The following is a 22,669-nucleotide window of genomic DNA, read 5'->3' on the forward strand; positions in this document are numbered from 1 at the left end:
GGCACAGCTACCGTTGAACAGCTCCAACAAACCTACAGCTTAGTGGGACAAGCTTCTTTTTATAAAACTAAAAGTTGTTTAGAATGTGCCAAGAGAAGCTTTATGCCAGCCTCAAGGTTTGTTATCCAAATGTTACTAAATTAGAGGTCTCCTGAAGCACACAGTTCAGGCAAAGATAAGCTGATTTCCCTTGCTGCTGCTGTTTTTTCCCATCTAGGGTAAGACAGACTTTAACAGAGACTTTCTAGATATCGCAAACATCAGTAATGTGATAATTTTGAGAAATTAACTCCAGTCAAGGTCTACTTTACACTGAATCAAAACCTTTATTGACCTCTGGCAATGATGCAGTAGCAAATTGCGGTAAAGGAATGCTTGATCTGAAGGCAAAGGCTGCTGTTTCCTTAATGGAGTCGGATCTTTAAGGAAAATGTTTCAACCTGGTTGCTTTTAAACAGAATGCACATTGCAGTGATTTACAGTTGTCAAGTTTCAGTAGTCCTTCCTAAACAAAACAAAATATGCAAGTACAGGGGTTGGTTTATGGAGCCTCTTTTCTCTGAAATTCTCGAGTGCAATTTGATTGATATGTTTGCTGGCTTGTAAACAGCAAAGGAATTGGACAGACTTTCTGCAGCTGACAGACATGCAGCAATTTTGCCATCTAGTGCCTTATTTTTTGTCCAAGTACTGTAACAACTAATTTATAACAAGTAACAGCATCAGCTTGGTGTATGTGCCAGCCATGCACTGCACCTCCAGCCTAAACCATGGAGCCAACAATGACAATTACAAAAGTAGTTTCTTCCATATGTTAAGTTGAAAATAAAATTCTAAAGATACGCACATTTGTAAAGAAATATGTGCTGTGTAGTTACATATATTTAAATTGAAATACTTTGCATCAATTTTAAAAATATCTTTTCTTAAACTATGGCTGATGGTGTAAAACAGTAGATTCTGTGCTCTCATGTTCTCACCAAAACACCCTAAAAACCCGATACATAAATAAAAGCCAACTGCTTTAGTATTTCAGATACTACACTTCAAGCCCATACCAGCAGCTGGCAATAGTCATTTCTGGAATATTTGCAGTAGAAATTACAAATAATTATCTTCTATATTTTGTAATTTACCTCAGTTTACTTCACAAAGCGTGTTTTATGAAAGAAGGTCTTTAATATAAAAAATCTATCCAAAGCTGTCTGTAAGAATTTGTGATCTTAGCAAACAATCCCCAGTTCTTCGAAAGCAGTGTATGATAAAAATGCAGAATATACTTTTTCAAGACAGTCACAATATTAGTGTATCACAACATGTCTAATATTAAATCTGCATGTCAAACTAATCTATATAGATCATGGTGAAATTTGCCACTTTTGTACGTTAGATTATTAAAATAGAATGGTAGGATCCATAATATAAATCTTTCTCCCTTTAAAAATGGCAATATAACTCCAAAGTACACAACCAGTTATTTATATATTAATTCATAATAGCTTTTAGAAAATTCAGTCAACTGTAACTACATCTTTGACAAAACAATACAGGAAGACTGTAAATAAGATGCATCATGTCATTTTAAATTAAAATCTGATGAGGGAAAATGAAAGGGTCAGATTGGCTAATAAAAATTCCCAATTATGGTCTCTTCTGCCCTTTGATATGCATGCAAGTCCCACTGACTTCAATGTGAATTGCACAAGTGTATTTTTGGAATGAAGAAGTGGGTCTTATGACTAATCATTAAAGTTCAATACTTGACACAGTACTCCATGAATTATACTGATTGCAATCTTGGCTCAGAACTTGAATTTTCTTACTTAAGGGCAAGTCGTGTGGCTAATCTTCATGCCCCAAGGGTGTTACGGGTCCCAGATGTACAGGGACTGATGTGGTTCATCTGAGCATAAGAGTGGGAGGGAACAAGATTTTGGAAGCCTGCACAGGGTTTACATGATCTTTCCACACCATAAAACTTAGCTCTATGGCTATAGCTTAGTTTCATACCCCAGCCATGTGCAACAGTAGTTTGAGGGAGGATTCGTGGGTCCACTATTATGAAGATTCACTGGTAATTGTCTCCCTCTTATCAGTGGAGCAAGGGCAAAAGAGAGGAGGCTTCTCCAGACCCGAGGCTTAAGAAGAAGACATGGAACAGACATCAGTGCTGCTCAGTGGCATGTGTATAAGGATTCCTTTCCCATGAAAAACCTCATTGCCCAGCCAAATTACTTGGCCTGGGTGCCAGGAAAAGATCTACCTTTTAATTAAGAATATTGTTTTATACAAAACAATAAGACATCTTGTGCAATAACTGGAAGCTAAGAAGTGGATGGTACTTTTACACTGCTCATTTTACCAAATAGATCACTACAACTATTGTTACCCCCTTTCCCAGCATCCCCTTTCCCATTTGTTGTTCATCTCCATCGTTGTGTCTTATCATATGTTTAGACTGTAAGTTCTTTGCAGGCAGGAACCATCTTTTTATTATGTGTGCATACAACAGTGCCTGCCAAAATGAGTCCTTGATCCTTGATTGGGGCCTCTAATTGCTATCACAATACAAATGAATATGTAAATAAATGACAAATTAATTATTAACATATTACCATTTAGTTAAATTGACAATTTTAGCACACAGCTAGCCTAAGATCAAATGATACCCTTTGGGAACATCAAGAGGTGTCTCATACCCTCCACAACATAGTAAACATGACTGTAAAAGTGATCTGATTGGATGGATATCCCTGACCGTTTTAGAATATTTTTATGATCAGCTGCTTGCAAGCCTAAGAGATATTTTTATGTGAGAAGATCATCATCTTGTTTGCGGCTTTACAGTTTTGTTATCTAAGCTGCTTGTATTCTTATCACAAAGGGAATCAATCATCACTATGTCTGTATAATTCACAAATCATTACAATAAATTTAACCAATGAGATTCCTGTTTTCTAACATACCATACAGCTGCCAAAACTGTCATCTCCAAGTGCGATAATGGAATATTTCACTTTCAAAGACACTATAAGGAGATTCCGTATTTTGATCTCATAAAAAATATTTTATTTTCTAAAGAAATACCTGGACAAATTCAGTCAAACCTGTTAGGTTGTGAGTGATCCTTACCCAAGGAGAGGTAAATATGATTGGGGATTTAAACATTATTTCAACAACCTTTTTTATGTAGTTTCTGGCAAAAGAAACAGGAAAAAAGCAAAAAGAAAAGAAAAAAGAAAATAGTCCAATGCCATATATAAATCCCAATGCAGCTCAGCCAGGCCCCTCTTTGCTTGGGACACTAACATCCAGGGAGCGGATAAGGGGTTAACACCTTAAATCACCTCTATCTGGAGTGAGGCAGAGTATTTTGATTACAGTGGCAATGAAGGGAGGAGTAAGTATTTAAAGAGTAAGAATAAGAGACAATTTATTTTGGAAAAAGATAAAAGAGAGAAGAGTATTTTTTTTCTGTGGATGCTGATATTTTGCTGTCATTGATAGGAGGGACTTCATATGTTAAAGGAGGGGCTTATGTTTTAGTCCTGAGGAAAGGAGGTGGATATAATATCTTTATGGGACTATTTAATCTGTTGTTGATTCCCCAGGACCAACCTTAGTAGCAGGCAGGTACAGTAATCCCCCTTTTCCCACAGAGATGAGTTCTCTGCTAGTGCTAGATTAGGATTCATTAGGACCAGACTTGACACTTTTATTTATGCTGAGTAGTAATTTACAACATAAATAGTTCCACTGAAGACAATGGGAAGACTTGTAAAGTAAATTACTCAATATGAGTTAGGGCATCACTGTCTGGCCCTAGGTTGGTAATTATGCGAAGGGTTTAATATGCATCCACTCTTATTGGAGTCACAGAGTTAACTTGAACAACAATCAGGGACAGCTAGTTTTACTTATTTATTCATAAATTTAAAAAACACACCTTTAAAATGATTTGGAATCAACTAGTTATGCAGTAGCTAACCTATGTAAATATGTGATCTTATTGTTATTCTTGTACTCCCGCCCATTTTTCCTCCTACTGTTTACTATACCCATTGTTAAAACTTGCTTCAGATTACACTGCAAGCTTTTGGGGGAAGGGATCATGTCTTCCCATGTATTTGTACAGTGCTAGCACCATGGGACCCAGATCCTCATTGAGGCCTCATGTCATCTGAACTGGAATCCATCTATAATCTGATGCTTTTCCATTTAGAAGGAGGGGCGGGAACTCATAAATTGTCTGCCCTCTGTAACACTGATAGAGAGATATGCACAGCTGTTTGCTCCCCCAAGTATTAATCACTTACTCTGGGTTAATTAATAAACAAAAGTGATTTTATTAAGTATAAAAAGTAGGATTTAAGTGGTTTCAAGTAATAACAGACAGAACAATGTAAGTTACCAAGCAAAATAAAACAAAACATGCAAGTCTAAGCCTAATACATTAAGAAACTGAATACAGGTAAATCTCACACTTAGAGATGTTCCAATAAGCTTCTTTCACAGACTAGACTCCTTCCTAGTCTGGGCCCAAGCCTTTCCCCGGGTACAGACCTTGTTAGTTCCAGCAGGCATCTTAGGTGAAAAGCAGGGGATTCCACATGACTGGGACCCCCTTTGTTCTGTTCCACCCTCTTTAATAGCTGTGGCACAAGGCGGGAATCCTTTGTCTCTCTCTGGGTTCCCGCCCCTCCTTCTAAATGGAAAAGCACCAGGTTATAGATGGATTCCAGTTCAGATGACATGATCACATGTCCTGTGAGACTTCATTACCCACTCACTGGCACACACGTATAAGCAAGTTTTACAAGTAAACAGAGCTATTTACAACCAACTGTCCTGTTTAATGGGAGCCATCAAGATTCCAAAGCACCATTAATGGCCCACGCATTGCATAATTACAGTAGGACCTCAGAGTTATATTTCATATTCCTAGTTTCAGATACAAGAATGATACATTCATACAAATAGGATGACCACACTCAGTAGATTATAAGCTTTGTAATGATACCTTACAAGAGACCTTTTGCATAAAGCATATTCCTGTTACATCATATCCACACTTATAAACATATTTTTATAAAAATATGGAGTGCAACATCACAGTGAGATTCTGTGCAGAACCTCTAAGAGCACTAACACAGAATTGACAGCCAAGGGAGAGGGAACAGGGAAGCCACAGTGCCTTTAAGTGAGCTTTGCACCCTCCTGATCCTGGGCTGTTTTGGAGGGTGGAGAAACCCCTAGCATAATTTAGATGGCCCTGGAGCCATCTAAGCTACATATACCATCCAGGTCTACCTTATGCATCAGAGTTCTACTTGAAATCTATGCAGCACTGCTTGCTGAGGCCCAGCCACTGACACAACCATCACCCTGCAAGCCCCCTAGAGCAGAATTTATAAGGAAGTCCTCAGGAGGCAGTCTGATGGCTGTCCCCACAGTGTCTGTATTCGGGAAATCCTCCCTTAACAGAATAAAGAGTTTTTCAAAGGCCAGAAGATTCAAAAGGCCAGAAGGGACCATTGTGATCATCTAATCCAACCTCCTGCATGACACAAGCCATAGGACTTCCCTGTGTTAATTTCCATTCAAACCAGAGCAGATTTTTTAGAAAACATCCAGTCTTGATTTAAACATTTCCAGCGATAAAGAATTCACCATAAACCTGGGTAAAATGTTTCAATAGTTAATTACTCTCACTGTTTAAAATGTGTGCCTTATTTCTAATCTATATTTGTCTGGCTTCAACTTCCAGCCACCAGATCCTGTTACACCTTTATCTGCTAGATTGAAGAGACATCTGTTATCCAGTGTCTGTTCCCCATGTAGGTACTTCTAAACTGTGATCAAATCACCCTTAACCTTCTCTTAAAATACAAAGATTGAGCTCCTTGAGTCTTTCATTAAAAGGCAGGTTGTCCAATCCTTTAATTATTCTTGTGACTCTTCTCTGAACCTTCTTCAATCTTTCAATATCCTTCCTGGATTGTGAACACCAGAACTGGATACAATATTTCAGCAGCAGTCGTACCAGGCCAAATACAGAGATAATATAATCTGTCTACACTTACTCAATATTCCTCATTTTATACATCCAAGGATCACAATAGCCTTTTTGGCCACAGTGTCGCACTAGGAGCTCATGTTCAGTTGATTATTTACCACAACCCTCACATATTTTTCAATCACTGCTTCTCAGGGCAGCATCCCCCACCCTGTAAGTATGACCTGCATATGGGACTCAATTAATAAAATATTAAAAGAGGGTGATATAATTAATGCCAATCAACATGGAGATTTGTGAAAAATAGATCTTCTCTAACTTGATGTCTTGTTTTTGATGAGATTACAAATTTGGTTGATAAAGATAATAGCATTGATGTAATATACTTAGACTTCTGTAAGGCATTTGATTTGGTACTGCATGGTATTTTAGTTAAGAAACTAGAACAATACAAAGTCAACATGGCACACATTAAATGCAGTAAATCTGGCTCACTGATAGGTCTCAAAATGTAATTGCAAATGGGAAACCATCATAGAACAGGTTTGTTTCTACTGGAGTCTTGCAGAGATTGGTTCTTGGCCCTCTGCTATTTAACATTTTTATCAGTAACCTGGAAAAAACATAAAATTATTACTGATAAAGTTTACAGGTGACACAAAGATTGGGGGTGCAGTAAACAATGAAGAAGACAGATCACAGATATAAAATTATTTGTATTGCTACGTAAAAGAATAAATAGACACAAATCAGACGTCAAGAATTATAACATTCGAAAACCAGTTGGAGAACACTTCAATCTCTTTGGTCACTCGATTACAGACCTAAAAGTGGCAATTCTTCAACAAAAAAACTTCAAAAACAGACTCCAGTGAGAGACTGCTGAATTGGAATTAATTTGCAAACTGGATACAATTAACTTAGGCTTGAATAAAGACTGGGAGTGGATGTGTCATTACACAAAGTAAAACTATTTCCCCTTGTTTATTTCCCCCCTTACTGTTCCTCAGACATTCTTGTCAAGTGCTGGAAATGGCCCACCTTGATTATCACTACAAAAGGTTCCCCCCCACTCCGCTCTCCTGCTGGTAATAGCTCACCTTTCCTGATCACTCTTGTTACAGTCTGTATGGTAACACCCATTGTTTCATGTTCTCTGTGTATATAAATCTCCCCACTGTATTTTCTATTGTATGCATCCAAAGAAGTGAGCTGTAGCTCACGAAAGCTTATGCTCAAATAAATTTGTTAGTCTCATAGGTGCCACAAGTACTCCTTTTCTTTTTGCGGATACAGACTAACACGACTGCTACTCTAAAAGAAAACAAGGTATGTTTAAATATGACCAAATGTACAGTTACACATATAGGAACAAAGAATGAAGGCCATACTTTCAGGATGGGGGACTTATAACTTATTATTATACTTATAACTTATTATTGTTTTGCCTGGGATCGATATCAGGCTTACAGTCCTTTAATTACCCAGCTCATCCCATTTACTCTTTTTAAAAATTAGCATAACATTAGCTTTCTTTTCATCCTCTGGAACATCCCACAGTTCCAAGTCTTATTGAAAAATCAACAATAAAGCTCCATAGAGCTCCTTAGCCAGCTCTTTTATAACTACTGGAAGCAAGTTATCTTGATCTGCTGAATTAAAAATGCTTAACTTTAGTAACTGCTCTTTAACATGTTCCTAAGTTAATGTTGGATGGGAAAGTATTTGATTATATGATTTGAATTAGGGCTGTTGATTAATCACAATTAACAGACGTGATTAACTCAAAAAATTAATTGTGATTAAAAAAATTAATCATGATTAATTGCTGTTTTAATTGCACTGTTAAACAATAGAATACCAATTGAAATTTATTACATATTTTGGATGTTTTTCTACATTTTCAAATATATGGATTTCAATTACAACACCAAATACAAAGTGTACAGTGCTCACTTTATATTATCTTTATTACATATATTTACACTTAAAATTATTAAAAGAAATAGTATTTTTCAATTCACCTCATACAAGTAGTGCAATCTGTAGTGCAATCTCTTTATTGTGAAAGGGCAACTCGCAAATGTAGATTTTTTTGTTACATAACTGTACTCAAAAACAAAACAATGTAAAACTTTAGAGCCTGCAAGTCCACTCAGTCCTACTTCTTGTACAGCCAATTGCTAAGAGAAACAAGTTTGTTTACATTTACTGGAGATAATGATAAGATAGAGGTCGAAAAAATCAAGACAGGTGTGGAGAAAGTAAATAAAGAAGTGTTATTTACTCCTTCTGATGACACAAGAACTAGGGGTCACCAAATGAAATTAATAGGCAGCAGGTTTAAAACAAACAAAAGAAAGTATTTTTTTAAATAACGCACAGTCAACCCGTGGAACTCTTTGCCAGAGTATGTTGTGAAGGCCAAGACTATAACAAGGTTCAAAAAAGAAAAAAACAAATTCGCGGAAGATAGGTCCACCAATGGCTATTAGCCAAGATGGACAGGGATGGTGTCCCTAGCCTCTGTTTGCCAGAAGCTGGGAATGAGCAACAGGGAATGATCACTTGATGATTACCTGTTCATTCCCTCTGGGGCACCTGGCATTGGCCACTGTCAGAAGACAGGATACTGGGTTAGATGGATCTTTGGTCCCACTATGGCCATTCTTATGTTCTTAATGCTGCCTGCTTCTTATTTAGAATGTCATCTGCAAGTGAAAACAGATGTTCGCATGGCACTTTTGTAGCTGGCATTGCAAGATATTTACATGCCAGATACGCTAAACATTCATATGCCCCTTCATGCTTTGGCCACCACTCCAGAGAACATGCTTCTATGCTGATGACACTCGTTAAAAAAATAATGCCTTAATTAAATTTGTGACTGAACTCCTTGGGGGAGAATTGTATGTCTCCTGCTCTGTGTTTTACCCACATGCTGCCATATATTTTATGTTATAACAGTCTTGGATGATGACCCAGCATGTTGTTCATTTTAAGAACACTTTCACTGCAGATTTGACAAAATGCAAAGAAGGTACCAATGTGAGATTTCTAAAGATAGCTATAGCACCTGACCCAAGATTTAAGAAACTGAAGTGTCTTCCAAAATTTGAGAAGGGCGGGGTGTGGAGCATGCTATCAGAAGTCTTAAGAGAGCAACACTCCGATGCGGAAACTATAGAACCTGAACCACCAAAAAATAAAATCAACCTTTTGCTGGTGACATCTGATTCAGATAATGAAAATGAACATGCGTTGGTCTGCACCGCTTTGGATCGTTATCGAGCAGAACCCATCATCAGCATGTACGCATGTCCTCTAGAATGGTGGCTGAAGCATGAAGGGACATATGAATCTAGCGCATCTGGCAAGTAAATATCATGCCATGCCAGCTACAACAGTGCCATGCGAACACCTGTTCTCACTTTTAGGTGACACTGTTTGTCTGAGTGATTGGCTCAACAAGAAGTAGGACTGAGTGGACTTGTAGGCTCTAAAGTTTTACATTGTTTTATTTTTGAATGCTGTTATTTTTTGTACATAACTCTACATTTGTAAGTTCAACTTTCATGATAAAGAGATTGCACTACAATACTTGTATTAGGTGAATTAAAATACTATTTCTTTTATTTTTACAGTGCAAATATTTATAATAAAAAATAAATATAAAGCGAGCACTGTACACTTCGTATTCTGTGTTGTAATTGACATCAATATATTTGAAAATGTGGAAAACATCCACAAATATTTATATAAATGGTGTTCTATTATTGTTTAACAGTGTGATTTATCGCACAATTAATCATGATTAATTTTTTTAATCACGTGATTAATCACAATTTTTGTAATCGCTTGACAGCCCTAATTTGAATATATCATCCAGCATTTTCTCAAATAGAGAACAGAAATATTTATTGAATATGTCTGCTTTTCTGCATTGTTATTGAGAATTCTACCATTTCCATCTAGTAGTGGATCAATATTATTATTGGGATTCTTTTTATTCCTAATATAATTTAAAAACTCCTTCTTGTTGTTTTTAAAACTCTGCTGGCCACAAATTTCTCCTTATGCCCTCTAGCTTCTCTTATCAATATGCTACAATTCCTGGCTTCTGATATATATTCACAGTTATCAACTTCCCTTTTTCCCTTTGTTTTCCCAAATACAGGGGGTCCCCTGTATACATTGGGGTTGCATTCATGAAAAGGACGATGGATACCGAAACAACGTATACCAGGGAATATTTCCCCAAAAGAAATAATGGAATGGGGGGCAGGGGGGAATGCATTTACAACTTCACCACACTTGCCTATGACAATGCTCTTTTTGCCTAAACAGTGTACCTTTTTACAACAGGTTATACAGTATACATTTATACATAAGTTCATACATATACATTTATACATGAGTTCAGGATCCTGACGCAGGGAAGAAAGGTAAGCAGCAGGATACGGACCCTGGACTTCAGGAAAGCAGACTTCGACTCCCTCAGGGAACGGATGGCCAGGATCCTCTGGGGGACTAACTTGAAGGGGAAAGGAGTCCAGGAGAGCTGGCTGTATTTCAAGGAATCCCTGTTGAGGTTACAGGGACAAACCATCCCAATGAGTCGAAAGAATAGTAAATATGGCAGGCAACCAGCTTGGCTTAATGGTGAAATCCTAGCGGATCTTAAACATAAAAAAGAAGCTTACAAGAAGTGGAAGGTTGGACATATGACCAGGGAAGAGTATAAAAATATTGCTCGGGCATGTAGGAATGATATCAGGAGGGCCAAATCGCACCTGGAGCTGCAGCTAGCAAGAGATGTCAAGAGTAACAAGAAGGGTTTCTTCAGGTATGTTGGCAACAAGAAGAAAGCCAAGGAAAGTGTGGGCCCCTTACTGAATGAGGGAGGCAATCTAGTGACAGAGGATGTGGAAAAAGCTAATGTACTCAATGCTTTTTTTGCCTCTGTCTTCACTAACAAGGTCAGCTTCCAGACTGCTGCGCTGGGCATCACAAAATGGGGAAGAGATGGCCAGCCCTCTGTGGAGATAGAGGTGGTTAGGGACTATTTAGAAAAGCTGGACGTGCACAAGTCCATGGGGCCGGATGAGTTGCATCCGAGAGTGCTGAAGGAATTGGCGGCTGTGATTGCAGAGCCATTGGCCATTATCTTTGAAAACTCGTGGCGAACGGGGGAAGTCCCGGATGACTGGAAAAAGGCTAATGTAGTGCCAATCTTTAAAAAAGGGAAGAAGGAGGATCCTGGGAACTACAGGCCAGTCAGCCTCACCTCAGTCCCTGGAAAAATCATGGAGCAGGTCCTCAAAGAATCAATCCTGAAGCACTTGCATGAGAGGAAAGTGATCAGGAACAGCCAGCATGGATTCACCAAGGGAAGGTCATGCCTGACTAATCTAATCGCCTTCTATGATGAGATTACTGGTTCTGTGGATGAAGGGAAAGCAGTGGATGTATTGTTTCTTGACTTTAGCAAAGCTTTTGACACGGTCTCCCACAGTATTCTTGTCAGCAAGTTAAGGAAGTATGGGCTGGATGAATGCACTATAAGGTGGATAGAAAGCTGGCTAGATTGTCGGGCTCAACGGGTAGTGATCAATGGCTCCATGTCTAGTTGGCAGCTGGTATCAAGTGGAGTGCCCCAAGGGTCGGTCCTGGGGCCGGTTTTGTTCAATATCTTCATAAATGATCTGGAGGATGGTGTGGATTGCACTCTCAGCAAATTTGCAGATGATACTAAACTGGGAGGAGTGACAGATACGCTGAAGGGGAGGGATAGGATACAGAAGGACCTAGACAAATTGGAGGATTGGGCCAAAAGAAATCTGATAAGGTTCAATAAGGATAAGTGCAGGGTCCTGCACTTAGGACAGAAGAACCCGATGCACAGCTACAGACTAGGGACCGAATGGCTAGGCAGCAGTTCTGCGGAAAAGGACCTAGGGGTGACAGTGGACGAGAAGCTGGATATGAGTCAGCAGTGTGCCCTTGTTGCCAAGAAGGCCAATGACATTTTGGGATGTATAAGTAGGGGCATAGCGAGCAGATCGAGGGACGTGATCGTTCCCCTCTATTCGACATTGGTGAGGCCTCATCTGGAGTACTGTGTCCAGTTTTGGGCCCCACACTACAAGAAGGATGTGGATAGATTGGAGAGAGTCCAGCGAAGGGCAACAAAAATGATTAGGGGTCTGGAACACATGACTTATGAGGAGAGGCTGAGGGAGCTGGGATTGTTTAGCCTGCAGAAGAGAAGAATGAGGGGGGATTTGATAGCTGCTTTCAACTACCTGAAAGGGGGTTCCAAAGAGGATGGCTCTAGACTGTTCTCAATGGTAGCAGATGACAGAACGAGGAGTAATGGTCTCAAGTTGCAGTGGGGGAGGTTTAGATTGGATATTAGGAAAAACTTTTTCACTAAGAGGGTGGTGAAACACTGGAATGCGTTACCTAGGGAGGTGGTAGAATCTCCTTCCTTAGAAGTTTTTAAGGTCAGGCTTGACAAAGCCCTGGCTGGGATGATTTAACTGGGAATTGGTCCTGCTTCAAGCAGGGGGTTGGACTAGATGACCTTCTGGTGTCCCTTCCAACCCTGATATTCTATGATTCTATAAAACATTGACTAAAATAATGTAGAACCCTACTAACACCATTCAAACTCAAAGAACATTTTAATACAGTAAATACAGTACAGTAATACAGCATAAAACAGTGTCAATTATGCTAAACTTAGGTAGGGGTGGTGGCTGGGTTTTCTTGGGCTGGCTTTCCTGTGGCTGGCTTTTTGGTTGCAGAAGTCTTAAAAAAGGATTTTATCAACATCTGCTCTCCTGCACTAATCTTTGAATGACAGATCTCCCTGTAGCAAGCCACTGTATCACTGAGAGCCCTAAAGACTTTGGCAGACGGTTCACAAAAAGGTTCACTGATCTGTATGATTTCCGTCATCTCATCCAACAATCCAAAGAAACAGGAGAGATTCTTTCTCATCAGACTCCTGGCTTCCTGCCCTATGTCATCGTAGTCCTTGCTTTCTTTGGATATCCGTTGTTAGTCCAGCTCAATCAGTTCCTCATTTGTCAATTGCTCAGCATGAGACTACAACAACTCCTGTACATCCTCCTCCTCCACCTCCTCGAAGCCGACATTCTTTGCCAACTCGACAATTTCTTGCTCGAGAGCAGGAACAGCATCAAATCCCACTAAGCTGTGGACAGCATCTGGCCATGCATGACATCAAATGCCATTCATACATTGCGAAGTGACCTCTTCCCCCAATGCGTCAATGTTTTCCATGCCGTTCAAGATGTTGTAGGACTTCCAAAACTCCTTTACATTAAGCTGTCCTTCACCTGCCATCTCCTTAATCAGCATGGAGAACATCCTTCATAGGTAATAAGCCTTGAACATGGCTGGTGGAGGCAAGTACAGTACTGTACTGTACAATATGGGAATGTGTTGCAAATCACGTCCGGCCCGATCCATGCAAATGACGGATATGCGGATCAGGACCAATGTAAATCGGAACATGTTCCCCTATTGATGAGTGACGGATATCCGAAACAAGGGATATGGGGAAGATGTATACCAGGGCCCCCCCGTATATATATAATTTTTGATAGCTCCTTTATTTTCCCCTCTAAGCCAGATTGGTTTTTTAACCAGTGTAGCCTTCTTTCTGAATTTTGGGATTGTGGCTTTTGGGTATCTAGTAAAATGTTCTTAAACAGTTCACAATTATCATTTATATTTTTCTGTTGAATTTTTTCCCCAGCTGATTTGGCCCATAATAGTTTTCATCTTTGTGAAAGTGGCTCTTTTAAAGGGACCAAGTATACATTATTGGTTTGAACTTTATTCTGTTTGGACATAAATGTAATTAAACTATGATCACTTGCACCTAAGCAACCACAAATTTTTACTTCTGGAATCAATTCCTTTTTATCAGTCAAGATGAGGTTTAATACACAATTCCCCCATGTTGTATGCAACACTTTTTGAGTTAGGAAATTATCATCTATTTTTAGAAATTCATAGGACATTTTAGTACTGGCAGCATGAAACCTTCAGCATATATCACTCAGATTGAAGTCCCACATGATAATGGAGGTTTTTTCCCTCACGTTATAGTTAGATAGGTGCTAAAGGAATCAGTCATCCTGTTCTCATGTGATTTAGCGATCTGTAGCAGACACCAACTAGAATACCATCCTGTGCTTTAACCGTTAGAACACTGATCAATAAACATTCAAGATCATGTTCTTAATTGTCAGTGACTTGGAAACAGGTGACTTGTTGATATAGAATGTTACTCTCCCATTCTTTCTGCCCACTCAATCCTTCCTAAATATGTTATTATTAAGGCTAAGATTTAGTCATGGGTTTTTTTAGTAAAAGTCATGGACAGGTCACGGGCAATAAACAAAAATTCACAGCCTGTGACCTGTCCATGACTTTTACTAAAAATACTCCTGACTAAATCTTAGCTGCTCCTGGAGTCCCAGGGTGCTGCTGCTCTGGGTGGCCCCGGGGCACTGCTGCTCTGGGGATCCCGGGGGGTCAACAGCTGGTCCCTGCTCCAGTGGTGGGGGCTAACTGCCCCCAGCCGTCTGCTGCTCCAAGGCTCCCAGGGACCACTGCTCCAACAGCCTCTGGGACAGCCCTCAGGACTGCAGCTGCTCAGGGACTGCTGATCTGGGGCCACCCCCTGGACCACTGTTGTTCTGGCGGCCCCTGGGGCCAGCTGCCCCAGGCCACCTCAACAGTGTCTGGTGTGGCTGGCCCCGGGGCCGCTCCAGCAGTGGCTGACCCAGGGCCACCCCAGCAGCAGCCAGTGAGGCTGGCCCCGGGGCCACTCCATTGCAGCTGCAGAAGTCATGGAGGTCCCAGAAAGTCACAGCATCCATGACTTCTGTGACAGACTCACAGCCTTAGTTATAATCACTGATTTTTGCATTCCAATCATGCAAATATTCCCACCAGGTTTCAATACTATCGGCTCGGTTGAATTTATGCTCATAAATGAACTATTCCAATTCCTCTTGTTTATTATCCATGTTCCAAGCATTGGTGTATAGACAATTATATGAATTTCTTCTCTTCATGTCCTATGGTGTCTTCATTAATTTTGTTCTCAACATCTTGATTGCGTGCTAAATCATGCTCATTTGTTCCCTCATTTCACCCTCCCTTTTTGTTGTTAGTTAAATACTCTCTTGACTAGTCTAGCCAGCCTGTGCCCTAGAAGATTGGTTCCTTTTCTACTGAGATGGAGGCCATCCACACTACACAGCCCTTCTACCCATAGAAGGTATACAAATGTTCCACAACACCAAAGCCCTTACATTACTTACTTAGTCAAGTGTTCACTTCCAGAAGCTTCTGCCTTCTGTCTTTCTTCAGTTACGACGCAGGAAGTATCTCAGAGGTGATCACTTGGACATTCTTTTCCTTCAGCACCCTTCTAAGTTCCTTGAAGTCATCTGTAATCTGTAAAATGTCATGTGAAGCCATGTCATTAGTGTTGATATGCACTATCATCAGTGGATTATTATTTGCCAACTTCAGAAACCGATCCAATCTTAGAGTTACATCTCGTTTCTTGGCTCCAGGAAGAGTGTACACCAACCATCCTGTTGTCCACCTGTCCTTTGCAGAGTGTTCTTTCCATTCTTCTTAGTACAGAATCCCCAGCAAGGATCATCTGTTTTCCTCTTTTCTGGGCATGCTTGATTGTCTTGTAGGTTGGACTGAGAATCCATCCACAGTTATGTCCTGTACACCTCTCCATTCCATTTGACCAGCTGGATCTTCAGAGATATTTTCTTCAGTTTCCATGCCAAGAATATCATAATGATAGGATTCTTCTAGCTGTGTGGAATCTTTCTGGTCCTCTTCTCTCTGGTGGTCACAGCCTACCCATCCACATCTGCCTCCAGCCATGTAGAATGCCACCCGGTTCTCCTGCCTCTGGTGATTATAAACTATCAAGCCTCCTCTCTGGTTTGATTTCTGGCTTCAGGAAGGAAAAAAACACGTGGCAAAGCCATTGCAGGTCACAACCACTGTTCCATCACTGGACATCATGGTACTGAGTGTAGAAATGTACACAGAATGAAAACCTTACATATTCCCTCTATAAACTCCCTCTGAAATTCCACTGATTGCTCCTGTTCTCCTACTCAGGAGTTAGCCAGGCAAATGACTTATATACCAGGCCTTGCTGTTCAGCTCCACTCCCTCATTAACATGAAGGAATTACCCTCTGGGACTGATCAAACACTGGAGCTGATCAAGGACCCAAGGGTCCCAGCCACATAGCCCTCCCCTCACTAAGACACAAACAGACCTGACTCACCCAGACTGTTCAGGGGCCCACAGTCAAGACACATGACTCTCCCAGAAAATAAATGAACAAACAGACAGACCAAACAAGACAAACACCTACAAGATCTCTATCAAGCATCCTTACAACTACAATACCTACCTGCTGAAGTGAGGAAACAGATTGACAGAGCCAGAAGAGTACCCAGAAGTCACCTACTACAGGACAGGCTCAACAAAGAAAATAACAGAATGCCACTAGCCATCACCTTCAGCCCCCAACTAATATCTCTCCAGCGCATCATCAAGGATCTACAACCTATCCTGAAGGATGACCCATCACTCTCACAGATCTTGGGAGACAGGCCAGTCCTTGCTTACAGACAGCCCCCCAACCTGAAGCAAATACTCACCAGCAACCACACACCACACAACAGAATCACTAACCCAGGAACCTATCCTTGCAACAAAGCCCATTGTCAACTGCGTCCACATATCTATTCAGGGGACACCATCATAAGGCCTAATCACATCAGCCACACTATCAGAGGCTCGTTCACCTGCACATCTACCAATGTGATATATGCCATCATGTGCCAGCAATGCCCCTCTGCCATGTACATTGGTCAAACTGGACAGTCTCTACGTAACAGAATAAATGGACACAAATCAGACATCAAGAATTATAACATTCAAAAACCAGTTGGAGAACACTTCAATCTCTTTGGTCACTCGATTACAGACCTAAAAGTTGCAATTCTTCAACAAAAAAACTTCAAAAACAGACTCCAGTGAGAGACTGCTGAATTGGAATTAATTTGCAAACTGGATACAATTAACTTAGGCTTGAATGGATGGGTCATTACACAAAGTAAAACTATTTCCCCATGTTTATTTCTCCCCCTCCACCCCCCACTGTTCCTCAGACGTTCTTGTCAAGTGCTGGAAATGGCCCAGCTTGATTATCACTACAAAAGGTTCCCCCCCTCCCCGCTCTCCCTCTGGTAATAGCTCACCTTAAGCGATCACTCTCGTTATAGTGTGTATGGTAACACCCATTGTTTCATGTTCTCTATGTATATAAATCTCTCCACTGTATTTTCCACTGAATGCATCCGATAAAGTGAGCTGTAGCTCACGAAAGCTTATGCTCAAATAAATTTGTTAGTCTCTAAGGTGCCACAAGTACTCCTTTTCTTTTTGCGAATACAGACTAACACGGCTGCTACTCTGAAACCCTCACCAAGTCCCTTTACCTCCAAGAACAGGATGTGCAGCTACTCTCTCTGAAACTCCATTTGCCACTGCTGTTTGCCCTTTTGCACCACTCTGGCTTTTTTATGTGCCATGAAGGGGAGCAGGTCTCAAGTTTTCACACACAGTTAATAAGAAAAATTACTTTGGATTGGGAATTTTAGAGGATGGGTGATATTTTGGGGGCGGAGGGGAGGAGGGTCTTTTAAAAAGCACTGAGGTAAGGCAATGCAATATGCTTCTCAGGAAACAGTGGTAATTTTCAATTTGATGGGAAAGAAATACTATAGTGTATGTTGACATGCCTCACCCTAATTCAGATACAAGTTTATTGCCTACAGGGAGCTGAACAGAAGTTTCACACTATCTAGATGAATAGTTACTGCACAGCAAGCAGGGGTGTAAATGTACCTTGCAGTAGTCTGCCACATAATGTCTGTGTGGATCCTTTTGCTGCATTAGGAAATTTCTAGTGCATGGCAGCAGAGTCCACACAGATAATTAGTATGCAGCAGGCTAGTACAAAGTCAATTTGCAACACAGCTTGCCAAACATTAACAGTTTATTTAGATAAGCCATAGGTTTCTCTCCATTTCTCAACATCCTTCCTTGAGCCATTCATTAAAATAATTGACACCATGGATTCTCTTTTTATCAACTGGACTCACATTAAGGCTTCGTCAGTGCTCAGGACTTCAAGGAAGAGGCCTTTAATAATACCTCAGTTCATAAGTTATAAACTTTCAAAATACTGTTTTAAAAATAATTGGATAATTAAAGCCCAGAAATGATTACTTGTGAAGAAGTTTTTTGGTATGTTTCGACATATGTAATTATTTCATATTCTTCAGAATATATGTCTGTAATTAAACACTGCCATAATTACTCACTTGAATGTAAATGGAAATTAACACATGAAGAATTTAAATGTTGTATTTTATGCAGGTGTTTAATAAAATTAAGGAATTTAGCTTAACTAGTTAATTTGTAGCTTTTAAAACTAACCATGGAGAGCATTGAAGGCAGTCACACACATATTTGATGCTAGACAAAATTATATTAAAACTTGCTTCTTTGAATTTTAAAATATTAATTGGAATTGTTCCCCAGGATTTCACTTACAACAATCAGATCACCTCTCCCCCTCAAGAATACTTGTTTTTGTATACTATTTTTTTGAAATTTGGGACAGTGGTTTGAGATGGTTTTAAAACTATTGAAACTGTCATGACCATTGTTAGCTCAAAGGTTCCAGCCATGTATAAGGTAAGAATGCCTAACAATAATGCCAGACTTCAGACCTTAAACTACAATGCTGCTTAAATGTTTAATTTTACATTGTAGTTTAAGGTCTGAAGTCTCCCCCTTCCAGACTCCCTATCCCAGTCCCCCCGCCAACCCCACTACCAGTCTCCTCCTATCATTCCCTGTTTCTCTGAACAGCTATTCCCAGTCCCTCCTCACTGCAACTCCCTAGCACCTTGCCCCAGTCTCCTTGTCCAGCCCATCCCAGTTCCCTCACACACTGCTCAATTTCTCTCTCTCCCCAGTCCCAGACTCCAGCTACCTGACCTCTTGCCCAAATTCCCCATCCCCAGCGGGATGGGGAATGTGGGCATCTGGCATGGCAAATTTCAGCCCAAATGGTTAAAGTTTGGCAAAGTTATAGGCAACTGAAAATAGGATCTTATAATGGGAAATGTTGGGCAAGTTCAGCCAAGCCAGAAGCTCCTATAGCTAGAACTGAAAGTTAAAAATGAACCTAGATCCAGGTGAAATCTTAATAAAATAAAAGTGCTTTATCATCACCCTATACAGCTTGAAGTGTGCTACAAGCTTTACAGATTAAAAGGAATGCAGGGTCCTTCTTCTAACTAAGGAACTTGCAATCAAATTTTAGACATGATACAATGAGTGAGAACAACAAACTGCAGTTGGGCAATAAACAGGAAAAGGATGCTGGGAATCTGGTCAGGGGTCCAGACTAGAAAGGGAGGATAAGCAGCAACAGAAGGCATCAGAAATGAAGAGACAACCCTGAATTCTCTCTGTCCATACAGTACAGTTGCAAGATGAGCTGGGATGGTAGTATAAAGCTTCCTCACACCACGTAACCAATATACCTCATTTATGATCTACAGGGACTGCATACTAGGGGCAAGAGAGTAGTTCAAACTTGAGTCACTTCTAGGTTGACCATATTTCCCTATACTGAATACAAGACACCTAGTCAAATTACTCGTGTTCAAGCGAGTTCAACTGCAATCCATCAGAACTATGCAGTAAAAATGTTCAAATTAATATCAACTTGACAGAGCCCGTGTTAAAAAGAAATACTGCGTAGTTGGATTCTTTTTATTTACCTTCTTATCTTTACTGCTTTAGGGTTCACACAAGGAGAGGTAACACACACACACTCCCATATACCTCTCTCAAATGGAGGTGTGTGACCAACTGACCGGACCTTCCCTGCCCGGTGCTCTCTGCCCTCCATGGCTGACTGAGTCCCTGCGATGGACCCGCCTCTCCTGATTCTTGGTGCTGTGTCTTCCTGAGGCAACAAGTCAAGAGGGGGAGCATGCAGGGTCACATGCCCCCTTCCCCAGATTTCTGCCAGGGTTCACACCAGAGGGTGGCCAGCAGCAGCCTTTCGGCACTGTGCGGGAGGGAAGGGATGGGAGCTACTTCCAGCCACAGGAGAAGAAGGGGCCGGGGAAGGGATGACCTGGCCCGTGTCTTTGCAGAGCTCATCTCTTACCCCTCCCCCCCACCCCCCTGTGTCTAGAAGCAACTTGTCCCTTCCTGCCTGCACAGTGTCGAAAGGCAGCTAACACCTCCATGCTACTGCTGGCCCCTGATATAACCCAGCCGCTTCCTGTTCCCTGGCTACAGCGTGGACAGGAAGGGGTTAAAGCCCTAAGGATGCATTGTGCACCAGGACCCAGAGAACCTGACTGCAGGGGCTTCAGAGAACCTGGCCAGAGAGGTAGCTCAGCAGGGGAGAGTGCCTAGTGGACGGAGCAGCCCCACACTCCCTGGGGAAAGAACAAAGGGTGGTGGTGGCGAAGAAGGTTCTAAGCCCCTGCCCGGGGGACTGCTGTGGAGCCTGCTGGGTCAGGGTTTGATCAGGCTGGAAATCACTTCCTCCCCCACCACTCCAGAGCTTAGCTGAGGGCTGGAGAGGCTTCCCTGTGCCAGTGCTGTGCGGGGCTTTGGCACATGAAGGGCTTGGCTCCTCCTGGCCAGTGCCCCAGGCTGGAGAGTCTTGGCCTTTCCCAGGGCGCCGGCCCAGCCATAGGCTGTGGGGGAAAGAAGGAGCCTACTGGTCAGGCTGTTGGTGAGCTGAGCACTCTGACCAGGGGCTGGTTCTCCGCACAGTGCTGGGAGTGGGATGCACCCCACTGGGGGGGGATATGGAGAAGCAGCAGGGCTGGGGGGCAGTGAAGGGGCAAAGCAGGGAGAGGACAGTGAGAGGGGGAGCACGTAAAGGGCTGAAGGGTGTGCAGCAGAGGTGACACATAACCAGCTTCCGCCTGGTGCCTGCCCGCACTCACCAGATACCACAGCTTGCAGCACACAGCCAGTGCTGGCGGAAATGGGATGGGGGGCGGAGCCCTGCTGGCCGAGAGTTTGCATGTAGCGGGGGCTGCACTGACAGACCAGCAGGGAGAGTGGCCAGCCCGCATGCTACAGTTTTGTCCCACCACCCACCCCCATCATCGGCCACCGGATCCTCCCACTCACCGCTAGTGGGCAGATGGCTGGTCAGCAGGAATCTGGCCAGCACCAGGTCTTGCCAGTACTGAGTGGGGGAGGGGGAGACAGAAAATATGGGACAATTTGCCCCTTTTTAAGAAAAAATCGGGACACCTGCAGGAGGGCTTAAATACAGGACTGTTTCTTTAAAAAAGGACATCTGGTCACCTCAGTTCAAATCTTGGCCTCTTAACCAATTCATGCAATAAATGCATTATCATTAACACAAATACAAGTTATGACTTTAAAACTCACAATAATATTGCACCATAAAGCATCCCTTTTACTTCCAGCACATTTATTATGGATGCTAAAGTAAAAAGAGGAATTCTAAATAGTAAAGCCCTTAAGAAAATTTATCATAATTGGCTTAACAGAATTCCCATACCCCCTCCCCACATCTCAAACACCATAATCCTGTTCTGTCCAGTTCCTCTGGCTTTAACCTCTGGAATCAAAACCTTTGCTAGAAAAAGCTTCTAATAAGAAGACATACCCCTAACAGATAAAAACCTTTGGGTAACGTGCTGTCATGTCATAAGGCTTTTATAAGTGAACGCAGAGCACAAAGAGCTCCTAGGCTTGTACTGCACTACCTTAATTTGGCCCAACAAGATCCATTACATAAGTGGATTCAGCTGCTCTCAGATTCTTTCACTACTAGGTGGCTACTGTGGCACAGTATTCAACCATCCACTGAGATGATCTAACTCATTTTGCAAAGACTAGTTGAAATAGTAAGACAATAATGACTCTGTATCACAACCAGCTTGGACCTGAGTTGAGTGAATAACCTAGAGGTGAATGGCTCATGTCATATTACCATTTCTGTCAGCTATCCAGCTGACTTCTTTTTAGAATATAAATACTCTCTAACTCATTGTTTACCCAAAGTTCTCTGAAATACACCTGAGTTGATCTCAGGTGGGCAAGTATATTCAGAAATTCCCTCATGTGCTGGAACTCTTCTTATCATGCCAATGCTATTTAACAACTTGAACCCAGAGTTACAAAAATCTTGCACCTTACCTTCACTACTCCATTTTCATGCATGGTGATGCAGTTATTGGGATCCTCTGAAAGTTGGTACAAGGCCTGAGCAGTAGCTCGATGAACAGATGTGTCATTTGATTTCAAGTAACGTACTAAAGGGGCCACAGCTTTGGTTTCTCCAAAGGCAATTCTGTTACTTCCCCACATACAACAGCGAGAAATGGCCTCTGCTAAATGACGCCTTAATTTGTCATTGTTCTGGGCAAAGAAAAAAGAAGCCATTAAATATCTTTCTTAAATAAATAGGAGAAC

General features: G+C 41.5%; 1 protein-coding gene across 5 annotated transcripts in view; it reads right to left on the reverse strand.

Annotated features, from left to right (window-relative positions):
• ODAD2 (outer dynein arm docking complex subunit 2) overlaps positions 1-22,669 on the reverse strand; it is a 198,908-nt gene that overhangs the window by 23,596 nt on the left and 152,643 nt on the right. For 3 of the 5 annotated variants that reach the window (XR_012157599.1, XM_073334342.1, XM_073334346.1), the window contains exon 19: positions 22,394-22,615. Coding sequence is in view for 4 of the 5 variants with exons in the window: in XM_073334342.1 (XP_073190443.1) it covers positions 22,394-22,615 (222 nt within the window). In the remaining variant the exon portion in view is untranslated. Of the gene's footprint in view, positions 1-6,552; positions 6,630-16,096; positions 16,122-22,393; positions 22,616-22,669 lie in introns of those variants that run through there. The other 2 variants (XM_073334343.1, XM_073334345.1) reach the window with 2 other exon arrangements.

Source organism: Lepidochelys kempii, chromosome 2, assembly GCF_965140265.1.
Source record: "Lepidochelys kempii isolate rLepKem1 chromosome 2, rLepKem1.hap2, whole genome shotgun sequence".
NCBI lineage: Eukaryota > Metazoa > Chordata > Testudines > Cheloniidae > Lepidochelys > Lepidochelys kempii.